A 12,773-nucleotide genomic window follows, 5' to 3' on the forward strand; every position below is an offset into this window, starting at 1 on the left:
CTAGGTATTATGGATACTTGTTTATCTGAGATACAGAATGTGAAAGAAAGTAGGGAGTGACTACACATTCTGAGTGTACTCTCTTATTTGACTAAGGACAGTTCTGGAAGGGCCTTATCATCCACTCTGCACACCATCTAATGAGCAAGACAGGATCTTGAACAATTCTCAGGGGAAAGATGTCCATACAAGAGTTTTTCATTTACTACTGTGGATGAGCTTTTGTTCAGGTGGATGGTTTTGCCAATTAGTCCCAAAATTCTAGGAATTACCCAAATTTCTCTGGGGAAACCATTGATTCCTCCAACAGACATCACTAATTGGAAAACCCTTGGAGAGATCTATGAAAACTTCATATTCTCTGTGTTTGTACTCCCTAGATATTCTCAGAGCATGTTTTAAAAGAAGTAATAAATCTGTGGTGTGTAGACAGGGTACAGAGCTGGGAAGAGGCAGGTGGGTGTGAGCAAGCAAGTCTTGAACTAAGCTAGTAATAAATGGGATATGTTTAGTCTCTGAGGAATCATTTCTGGGCATGATCTTTAAAAATTAATGGAGAGGGCACCAAGCACATAAATGTATGTCATTTTCAATATGATCCACATAAAAATAAAAAATAAAGAGATTAAGAGAAAAAAAATAAAATAGGAATGAATGGGAAGGAAAAATACTGAGGACATTTAAAATCAGAAAGTGAAAAGAAAGAAAAGCTTCAGTTTTCATCACTGCAAGAGTTTTAGGGCACAAACAGGAGATGGTGGCCATGCATCTACATATTTGATTCCGAGGAGATTAGTAACTTCTCTCATCATCTTCAGTGTCCTCCTGATATATCCAGCCTCAGTGGTGTTGTCAGTGCAAAGCAAATCTTGTATTTGTCTAGTTATCTTGCAGTTCTAATGCAAGGGTGATCCACCAGGTCCTGGGATTTCCTGCAGCACTGGAGAACATTCAGAGGGCGTAACACCAACTTTAATTATTTTCAATTAAAGGGGAGAAGACACACATGGATAAATGAAAAACACTTATAATCAATAACCTCACCCTCTTTTTTACCTGTCAGCAAATAATCAGGCAAATAGCTTTTAATTTCATCTTCTCTCTACTCTCCTTGCTGTGCTGTGACACTATGGTTGGGTATGGTGGTGCATTCTTATAATTGTAGTACTTCCTGAAACAGGAAGTTTGCAGATTCAAGGCCAGCCTGGGCAAGTTAATGAGACCTTGTTTAAAAATAAAAAGTGCTAAGGTTGTGGCTCAGAAGTAAGGTATAATGTTCCTGGGTTCGATACCAATACAAATAAAATAAATAAATAAATAAATAAACAAATAAATATTGCATGTTAGGGTTTTATAACATATAAGCATAAAATATTTTAAATCAATATTTAGGAAGCAAGTTTTAAAAATTTTCCACCGATTGTTTTAGTGATTGTAAGAAAGACAAACCATCTAGAGGTAGGAGTGATCCATGCAAATGGGAATTAACAAAGCCTTTGTGAAGGAATCAGAAACTGATTTGTGCAATAGAGGCAGGAAACTTTTGAGTGAGAGATTTACAGGGAGAAGGACTCAGAAGGAGCAACAGGGGCAGAATCTTTGAGATGAGACTACAGGGTAAATAAAGTGGTACATCGATTTCAGTTGAGCTGCTCTGAAAACTGAATCCTGTTTGGCATAGGAAATCCAGTTAATACAAGACCATGAAGGTAGACAAAACAGTTGGCCACAGCTTGGAGACTGTGAGATCACAGAATTGTTGAAATAATTAAGAAACTAGTCAGACAGTGGGGAGAAAGGGAAGATGTAATTTCTACTGATTTCAGAATCAACTCTTAATTGTTGTAAGCTCTCAGAGAACATGGGAGGCAAACTAAAATAAAACCGCTAAACATATTTTCTTCAGGGTGAAAAAGGCTTCAAAGAACATGATTTATGAAGAAGAAAATAGTAAATGTGGTCTTTGGAAATAAAATAAAAGAAGGCTAAATCATGTAATAACATTATTTGAATTGCTGCCTGGGAAGAATTACTGTCCTAACGGAGAGAGCTACTCTACTTATAGTGGCCCTATGTCAGAATCTTAAAAAAAAAAAATTCTGTATCAATCATATCTGTTTCATGCTTGAAACCAATTGGAGCAAATTTCAGATATCACAACCCACATCTTTTAAGGACTAGCCCTGGCCCCAGCTGTGGTGCGGGATTGAGCCCATCTGTCCACAAGGATTTCTCTTCCCAGACTGCTTTCTTAGGTCCGTAGCATGTGGAGTGCACACTTCTGGCCACCAGTGTTCCCTAGTAGAGGTTAGATGTGGGTGGGTGGGTAGTGAACCAGTGATAAATAGCCCCTAAAAGCAATGGGTATTATGGAAATGCTTTGGAAATATCAAATACAAAAAAAGAAGCCAAAAATTAAAGAAAGGTAGAAAAGAATGAGTCACCACCACAATAAAAGGTAGATTGTTCTTTCTCTCCCTCTTCCTCGCCACTCCCTTCCTTTCTTTCTCTCTTCTATATAGGCACCTTTCTACACACACACAGAATGACACAAAGCAGTATTTGCATTACAGTACTAAATGACAGAAGCAGTTTACAGAATAGTAAATAAAAGATAGTTCTTATTTTTGTTGGTAAAATTGACAAATGACTGACATTTTCATATACTTTCATTTTAATATATGTATTAGTATGCATGTATATATTTATATCATATGTATCATAAGAAAAAAGCTCATTATATATATATATATATATATATATATATATATATATATATATATAATCTTATCACTAACAGTTTAACAGTGGCTGTATCCTGGTGATAAATTCTGTATTTGTGTGTGTGTGTGTGTGTGTGCATCTCTGTAGTTGTTTATATGGATGCAGTAACTGCTTCGTAACTTTTAAATAATAAAAATGCTTTTTAAAGAAATGATGACAATTTAAAACACTATTAAAATCCATTTCTGAATCTTTAACTTGTTAACACAAAAAAAGATTATATGAGTGAATTATAATTACTAATCATCAATTCCTTTTACCCAGAATGTACCTCTTAGTCATAAGGAAATCCCTGGCAATAATAGTTATGATTTTTCCAAACCACAGCTCAGCAGCCAGTGATTCAAGATTGCAATATTTATCTGACTACAAGACATAAAAGGGGGACCTTCCTAGGCCTGTCTGTATACCACAGATACCCCTGGGCCTTTGGGGAACTTAATTGAAATTGACCACAATGAGCCTAAGATTTGTGACCAGGAAGTGGTAATTATCACAAAATCACAAACCCCACTTAATCAGTAGATCTTAGAGTAGGGCCCAGGCATGTATTTATTTGAAAAGCTTCCCATATGATACTAGTGTGCAGCCAACATTAATAACTATAGCCCCAATAGATTAATTTGCTAAAGGGTCATTTGAATATGGCCTTTGGAGAGAGGTAAAATAAAAGAAGAGAGAATTTAGTTGGTCAAGGTCAAGTTGTTGCACTGGCCATACGTCTCCTGAAAAAGAGATAATCCAAGCAGAACAGCAGAAGATTGAATGTGGCCTGGGCAGTTCTTACAAAAAAACGAAGTCCAGTGGGGGCCGTCCTCATCCTCAAAGAGCCGTTGTGGAGCAGTGTATCCAGTAGGAAGATACTCTGCGATGGGAGCTTGTTCCCATGACACTGTCATTTCACAGAAGGCAGCAGAACCCAATTTTGATGCTGATGCTTGGGGCCTAAAGCTCTCTGGAGTCCCAGAGTTTTCAGATCTTTTCAGTAAAAAGATACGAATGGATACACAATCTGTGCTGGACTGCAGCATAACAAATCCCAGAACAAAGAGCAGCACCCCTTTGCATGCTTTGTACTCTGATTCCTGTGATCTGTGTTTGGTTGCTGTCCTGCAGGTATACACAGGGTAGAGGCAAGGGAGCCCCTAATGGCCTCCTAGTCCTGCCTTCCTTTTTTACATTCCAGAAATCTGAAATTTAGACTTGCCTTGACATAAGAGCAGAGGCTAGATCTAGACACTGAGGCAAGGTCGGGACTTGCACTCACTAACTCGCCCACCCAGGTCACTAAACTTTCTGTTATTAGGAATATGAATATTTTGCCAGCACTAGCATCATAGGCAGCTTTTACTCAGAATGAATGATGATCATTCTACTCAACATCATAATCTTCAGCTCCTATTGATTGCATTTATTCATGCCAAATATGTGTCGGTCCTATGCAATATGATTTTAGGTTTATCATGCTTCATTGTCAGTACCAATTCTCGAGGGCATTTTTACTCTCATTTTATTTCCTAGACCACGGAGCTCACATGAGCAGAATGTAGACAGTTCAAGATTTAAAGCTAGTTCTGAGACTACCACCTGACCAAACCTTAGTATCAGAGCTGGGTCAGAGAGGAAAATGCCCCACGCTGCCCTGTTTGCCAGGTGGCTGCTCTGGGCTTTTCACTCTGTCTTCTTTCAGAGTTCTGTCTTGTAAAGCTCTACCAACCCAGTTTCTTCATAGATTGGCTATCTTCAAATTATGTTTCAGGGGAGTAGTTATATATCTCACCTATTTTTAATGCAGTTTCATTTTGCTACCTGGCATAATCTCCATTCCTGAGGTTTAAAAGGAGAGAAACACTGTTAAACTCATCCAGGGCTGTGAACAGATATTGCTTGTGTCTCCTTCTGTGGCTGTGGTGATTCATAGACATCTTAGCCATGGCCGCCGTTCATCACTGTGCCCATGCCACGCACTTGCAGATACCAAGCAGTAAGCTAAAGCTAACGTTAGGTTAAACCACCAGAGTTGTTTTATTCCAGTTCTCAAGGGCATCAGCATCTGATGGATTTGTAGATCCCCTTCTGGATCTACAGAAAGGAGAATGTTAGCACTCTGTTTTGAGAAACCTGACTGTAAAAATCTGGTGTGATCATATCAACAAACATATTGTTTTGTATGTTTATTTTTTTTATTCAAGAGATTTGACAGAAATCACAATTTCCACTCACTCTCTCCTTCTCTTTAAAATAATGTCAGATCATTTGCAAGCATGAGACTTATACACAATTTGTACATGCCACTTTCATAACTGTCAGAGTGCAAAACACACAAGAGTTTTGTTTAAAGCACACTTCATTTATATACTTCAAGGGATTTCTATAAAAGTCCGTTTTAAAAAGCAGGGACGGGAAATTCCATGGGGAACACTGAATGTAGCAGTTTATCTGTCTGGGAAAGATTATGGTACAGTCAGAAAATATTTGTGCAATTCTCCTAGGTATGGTTAAAAACATAATGTAAAATGACAGTTGCTCTCCTGGTGACTTACCTTCAGAGAAGGGAGCTGCATCAAGTGACCTTTCCAGGCCCTTTGCCTGTTCAGGAGTTGGTGAGTGATCAGCAACAGTTGGAATCCATGTGGCCTAATAGTGTTCCCTGTGAATCTTTGGGAGGGACTGGAAAAACAGTTGAGCCCTATGCAGATCTCCTGGAATCTTGCATCTGAAAGGATGTCATTTCTGGTTTCTGCTTTGTGGTGGAATTGTGTTGGCCTGAAATGGGATGAGGAGTAGAGGGACCATGGTATAATACAAAATAAGCCAGGTTACCGTGTCTCAGTGAGATCTGCATGACTTGAAGATTTCTTTGGTGCTGGTAGATGGGTGAGTTAGGAGGATGGAGGGCATGAGGAAAAACTGATAAAAATGCCTCAGTCTACTCTGATGGCTGAGACCCTACTCGAGGTCTTTTCTCTTTGTCCACCCCACCTGATGGCTAAACTGCTTACTCTAGCATTATAACATGGCACCATTTTCATTTAAAGAGTTAACATACATTTTAATAGATAATAGAAATGTGAAACAAACAGAAAAGAGAGATTTTCTAAAAACAAAACTCTACCATGCTCACAAAACCCCGCGCATAGTCCACAATATCACATCCATGAAAAAAACAGGCAGAATTAGAAACATTTTATCCAGGATATGATTATTGAAAATCAGCATACGATTCCTTTCAATATTAATTCACTGCTTCATTTTTAATCATCACATATAGTGAAATGTCATTTCTTACCTGAGCAGGTTTCTTGCCTTTTTTTTTTTTTTATAAAAAGGGACAGATAGTAAGCTCCTCTCTCTTATTGCACTGATAGGAAAAGGGAACAGAAAAATATCAAGAAACTGGAGGGAATTTTTTTTAATAAAACAAGTGATCATCTTGGAAAAAGATTTCCAAAAGAAGCAAATAAAAATTAGAAAGAAAGAGATGGACAACATAATCTACATTGTCTGCAACAAAAAAGGAGAACATCTATCATCATAGAGGTAGACACAACATGATACAGGAAATATATCTGCTCCATGTAAATTTATTAAATGAAACTTTCTTTTTCTCTTTCTTTCTTTTAGATAAAAAACCTCTTCATGAAATAAAACCCCAAAGTAAGTTATTTTTCCTCTTGTGAATATAATTTATTCTCATATTTGCTGCCTACTGTTGTATTTGTTTAGGAACCAAGGAGAATTTAAATTCCTATTATCCAGGGCTTTTTGGGGTTTCTCTTCATTGAGTTTAGAGTTGCTATCAAAGGTTTAAATAAAAAAGAAATATGCACACCCGTCCCTCCCTCAGAGTAAATCTTTCCTCTTGATTCTTTCTGCCTGTAAGTCCATTGCTCTGCAGATGTCATCTAATATTCTTATTTCTGGAGAGATTTATACTGTTAAAATTAATAAAACTTTGTCACTACCTACTTTATTCACAAAAGCATCCTTTTGGGCTAAAGCCCAATTCCAAGCTGCTTCAATGCATCCATCGACATGGACAAAGGAACATGGCCTAAGTGGTTAGCAGCTTATACTTTGATCCTGTGGCTCTCAGCCTTGACTGCACTTGAGAATCACCTAGAAGCCTTTTTAAAAATCCCAGTTTCCATGGTTTACCAGTGAAATCAGAATTTGGGGTAGGAGAGTGTCAGAACCCAGGAATTCCCATCTCTCAAAGCTCCTCAAGGGATTGCAATGTGGAAGATGGACTGAGAAACACTATCTTAGAAGTGGATTAGAGACAGCAATTATCCAAATCATGAAGTGTGGTGGGAGCTTATGAAATAGCTTCACTACACAACAGAACAAATGAATCAGAATTCATGGGGTTTGCTCCTAAAATATCACATGTTCATATGTTCTTTAAGTCAATGTCATGCACTTAGAAGGAAGTAAAGCATGCCTGGAAATTTCTAGGTGTAGTGCATTGGCCTGTTTCATTTGTAAAGCTTGTGAAAGAAGTCCCTGCCCAGTTACTTTCATCTTAGTATAAAATGAATGACTTTTGATCTTCTAAATTCTAGGGCATCAAAATTCAAACAGCTTAGAAGAGCTAATAGCTTTTATTATCTAGCTTTTTTGAAAGAATTAAGACTCTGTGAGGAGAAACAGAAATAGGCACCCTGGGGCAGGCATCAGGAGACATAAGAGAAAGACCCAGAAAAGTCATTCTGTTCCTACTTCCTTATCTTGCTTTAGTTTAGCTGGAGATATAAAAGTGCTATTACTTAGAGAGTCAAAAAATTTTGTAAAACAACAAAAGTAAACTTTCTTACTTTCCTTCTCTGCTGTCAGCAGCTCATAAAGGAATTGTGGGTACCCTCTGGGACTCAGGAAGATTGAGTATGGGAAATTCCCTGGTGTGTGCACATGTTAAGGGAGAAACAGGCCACTGAATATCTGGCCTGTACCTGTGCTGAGGCCCTCAGCATGACAAATGGAGGCTGCAGTCTTCTGGCTTCCTCTTAATCACACATGAATGCTCTCGCTGGCCCTGTTGTATGTCACAAGCAGTATCATGGGTTATATGTGGGTGTGTGAAAGACACTTAGAAATGCATATGTGTGTTTAAAATTAATTTCACTCTTAGTTTGTGAGTTTTGTGCCATTCTAATTTGGTTACATCTGTACTTCCAGCCATAAACCCCACAGAAGCTATATCTAGTCTTCAGAGACTCCAGAATTAGTTTTTGCTTGGGGTTCTCATTCTTGAGCATCATGCTTAATTGCTGGATACTGCAACAAAATGGCTTAAAGAGTTTTAATTTGTGATTTCCCTAAAAATAAAACCTTCACAAATCAATGTGATTGCAAAAGGTTCCCAGAGGAATCCAATCGGGTTTCTGTAAGCTGCATGGTTAGAAGTGCACAAACTCAGGCTGCATTTGTTCAGTGAAAGTGGGGTTTAGTGCAAGGCTTCATGAATCATCACTGATGTAAAATCAAAGGCAATTATGAAGATAATTTAGAAACAACCTGTTCCTATATATAGCCGTACACATGATCCTTTGCCATGCCTGGTGGATAGAAAATATCTCTCGGCTCTGCACACAGTCCTCCACGAGCAAGCAGGCAGAGGTGCCTGGTTTGAGTTGTGGGGAGGCATAAAAAGAAAGTGAAGTCTTAAAGATATCTGTTGGCAAATCATAATGACAAACTGGGGAAAATATGTGCACAGCATAGCTCATGAAAGCACTTATTGTAAATGAGATAATTTAATCAATTACGTTTCCTAATGTACTAAACCGAATGTTTCATTTTCTGCTTCTGCACATCTTAAATTATCTTCAGGTGCTTTATGAGATTTAATCATAGTTAATAGAAACTTCATTACCATCAAATGTACTTTCAATAAATGTTGTGTAACAATGTCAGGAGGTACAGTAAAATATGCTAGGTTTTGAATGGCAAACACACACCCCCAGAGTCAGACTAGAAAATGGTGGCATTCAGACAATGAGGTTCCTTGGAGCTTTGGGAAATGTGGTTTTCTGAAAGGATACGAGCTTCTGAGGTGTGGCTGGTTCATAAGTATACTTGAGGGATGGACTAACTCTAATTAGCTTTCCCCTAGACAGTCAATCAGCACCATGTATCCTTTCCTCATTGCCTTTCTGCATAACTGTATTCTGCCTAACAGATGAATACAGTCTAAATTCAAATAATAGTTCTAGAGCCAGCTATTTCTAGGACATTGCAGCTAAATATTTCCCAATAAAATGAATCTCAACTTCAACTGAATTTATTTTTCCATGAGATAATTTAATCAGCATCCTAGTCCCTTCTATCCCCTTCACATCCCTGAGCCTCCTGCTCAGTACCAAGAAATTATCTCAGTTTCACTAGGCTGTCCCTGAAGCAGTTCTCAAGTTCATTTGCTTCTCCTTTCTTTCACTCTACTCAAATCCTTCCCTAAATTCATTAAACAATTATTTACTCAATGCTGACTGTGTGCTAGGAGATGTTCTAGAGGGTTTAGAATCAGCACTGGACACAATTCCTGCTTCCAGAAAACTGACAGTTTCAGAAAAGGGAGGTAGAATTAATAAACAAACTGGCAATTACAGAGTGATTAATGGCACAAAGATGGTGTGGAGTGTTAGGAAGAAAATAAAGAAGGAAGGGTAGCAGGGCATGGTGGCACATGCCTATAATCCTAGTACTCAGGAGGCTGAGACAGGAGAATTGCAGATTTGCACCAGCCTTAACAACTTAGTGAGGCCCTGTTTCAATGCTCCTGCGTTCAATCCCCAGTCCCACAGAAAAGAAGAAAAAGAAGAAGGAGGGGGAGAAGGAAGAGGAGAAGGAAGAGGAGAAGGAGGAGGAGGAGGAGGAGAAGGAGGAAGAGGAGGAGGAGAGAAAGAAAAGGGGAAGGAAATAGGGTAAGGGGATAGGCAGGTTTGGAGGAAGGGCTGCTTTTTTATGTAGAGTACAGAGAAGGTCCCTGTAATACAGTTTTACTTGAGAATATGCCTGAAATATTTGGGGACATGTATAGGCAAAAAAAAAAAAATAGCAGTATGCATTTCTTTTAATAAAGTTTACAAAGTGGAGGCTTGCTTGAAGTCTCAATGAGGCATTAAGGAGATCACACTAGAACAAAGTGACAGATAAGAACAGCTAAGGTCAAGGATATAGCTTGAGTGGGAAGCTCTGTGGTGTGCTGTGGGCCATCATAAGGGCTTTGACCTTTCCTCTGAAAGAGATAAGACATCCCTAAGGATTTTTGGTTCAGAGTAACATTACTTAATGTATTCAAAGTTAAATTTCTTTTTTTTGTAGCAGTAGTATTAGGGATTTAATTCAGGGGCATTCCACCTCTGAGCTACACTCCCAGCATTATCTTATTTTTTACTTTCAAATAAGGTCTCTCTAATTTGCAGAGGAGCTCACTAAATTGCTGAGGCTGGCCTGGTACCTGCAATCATGTTGGCTCAGATTACTAGGATTACAGGTGTACACTACCATGCCCAGCTCAAATTTAAACTCTTAAGTGTTGTGTTGAGTACAAACATATAGAAAGCAGAAAAGTAGTAAGAAGATCTATTATGAGAACAATCTGTTACAATTCCTAGTCTGTTAGAATAGTCATTCAAAACAACTGTGGCTTTAGTTAAGTAGCAATAAGAATTAATTAATTTATTTATTTATTTATTTATTTCCTGCAGTACCAGGGATAGAAGCTAGAGGCATTCTACTTCCGAGCTACATCCTCAGCCCAATTTTTTATTTTCATTTTGAAACAGGGTCTCATTAAGTTGCAAAAGACCTCACTAAATAACTGAGACTGTCCACGAACCATGATTCCCCTGTCTCAGCCTCCCAAATGCTAAGATTACAAGCATGTACCACCATGCTCAGTTTAATAAGAGTTATTTTAAAAGGTGCCATATTCTGAAGGCACAAGAGTTTGCTGATGGAGTGGGTATAGAATATGAGAGAAAAAATGTGTTATAAATGAATATCAAATGTTAGGCTTGCAGATGGAAGTAGCCATTACTGATGTGGGAGAAACTTGGAGAAGCAAGTCTGAAGGCAGAATGGAAGGCTCAGTTTCAGGTACCTAGTAAACTCCATGATGGGGTTGAGTAGGCTATGGGATGTACAAATCTGGAGGAAAGAGGACTTTCCTGGCCATTGACATAAAGCTGGGACTTGTAAGTATCCAGATGATTATTTATTTATTTATTTATTTATTTTAGGAGTTGAATTTTTTTTAGGAGTTGAATTTTTTTTAATTTTTATTGGTGCATTATATTCATACATCATATTGGGCTAAAAAAACTTGTGTGTACATATATGTACACATCACTGATTTAACCCCTACCCAATTCCCACCCCATTCCCTCCCGTCCCTCCTTCCCTTTCTTGGCTTAGTGGTTGACTTCGACATGTTTAAGTACATTGTGTGTTTTAGAAATTTTCCTCTTCCCCCCTCCTTTTTTCTCCTTTAGGTTGCCTTGTCTGCTCCTCTATAGGATTTCCTTTTTCATCTAGAGTTCCTTCTATGACCCATTTATCCCTAACTCTCACATATTAGGGAAAGCATCTGATTTCTTATTTTTTGTGACTGAATAATCTCACTTAAAATAATGTCCTCCAGTTCCATCTGTTTCCCTGAAAATGATGTAATTGAGTTTTTTTTAATGGCTGAGTAAAATTCCATTGTGTACATATCCCACAGTTTTGTAATCCATTCATCTGTTAATGGACATCTTGATTGGTTCCATAGTTTGGCTATGGTGAATTGTGCAGCTATGAACATAGATACACATGCATTAGTTTGGTAGTTTGGTTTCCTATCTTTTGGGTAGATACCCAGAAATGGTATTGCTGGGTCAAATGGTAAATTAGCTCCTATTCTTCGGTGAATCCTCCATTTTGTTTTCCAAGGTGGTTTCACTAATTTGCAATCCTACCAACAATGTCTTAGAGTTCCCACTTTTCCACATCCTCGCCAGAATCTGTTGTTGTTTGTGTTTTGAATGATTGGCATTCTAGTTGGAGTTAGGTGAAATCTCAGGGTAGTTTTGATTTGCATCTCTCTGACTGCCAGTGATTTTGAGCATTTTTTTATGCATTTATTGGCCATTTGACTTTCCTCTTTTGTGAAGTATCTATTTAGTTTGCCCATTTTGTTATTGGATGCTTTGTTTTCTTAGTATTGAATTTCTTGAGTTCTCTGTATATTCTAGATATTAGTCCTATATCGGTGGTGTAGGTGGCAAAAATCTTCTCCCATTCTGTTGGCTCTCGATTGAGGTTCTTGATAATTTTCTTTGCTGAACAGCTCTTCAGTTTCATGCAATCCCACATATTGATTTGCCTTTTAATTTGTTGTGCCTTTGGGGTCTTGTTGAGAAAGTGTTTATCTGTGCCTATGTATTGAAGTGTTAGACCTATGCCCTCTTCAAGGAGCTTCAAGGTCTCTGGTTTGATTTCCAAGTCTTTGATCCATCTTGAATTGACTCTAGTGCAGGGTGAGAAAGTGGGATTAATTTCCAATTTTGTCCATATGGTTAACCAGTTTTGCCAACACCATTTGTTGAACAGGCTATCTTTTCTCCAGTATATGTTTTTAGCCCCTATGTCAAAAATCATTTGGCTGAAAGTGTGTGGACTTGTTTCTGGATCTTCTATTCTGCTTCATTGGTCTATGTATCTGTTTTTTTTTTTTTTTCTGGTACCATGATATTTATACTACAATGGCTTTGTAGTATAGTTTAAAGGAGCATTGGGTTTAGCTCTTCTATAAAGGTTTTATAGAATTCAAATGGGAAACCATCTGGTCCTGGGCTTTTTTTGATGGTAAGCTCTTTATTGCTGTTTCAATCTTTTTGATTGTTATTGGCTGGTTTAAGTGTTCTATATCTTCTTGACTCAGTTTAGGAAGGTTGTATTTATCTAGGAAGTTGTCAGTTTCCTCCAGATTTTCCATTTTGTTAGAG

General features: G+C 38.0%; 1 protein-coding gene across 3 annotated transcripts in view; it reads left to right on the forward strand.

The window, feature by feature from the left end:
• Window positions 1–12,773, forward strand: part of UNC5D (unc-5 netrin receptor D) — a gene marked incomplete at both ends in the record, with an annotated part of 663,802 nt that overhangs the window by 558,329 nt on the left and 92,700 nt on the right. For 2 of the 3 annotated variants that reach the window (XM_080710801.1, XM_080710802.1), the window contains one exon: window positions 6,409–6,441. The exons of the other annotated variant lie outside the window; for it this stretch is intronic. In XM_080710801.1, the coding sequence (XP_080566927.1) occupies window positions 6,409–6,441 (33 nt within the window). The remainder of the gene's footprint in view (window positions 1–6,408; window positions 6,442–12,773) is intronic. 3 annotated transcript variants of the gene reach the window in all.

Source organism: Muscardinus avellanarius (genome assembly GCF_963383645.1).
Source record: "Muscardinus avellanarius genome assembly, chromosome: 14".
Lineage (NCBI taxonomy): Eukaryota > Metazoa > Chordata > Mammalia > Rodentia > Gliridae > Muscardinus > Muscardinus avellanarius.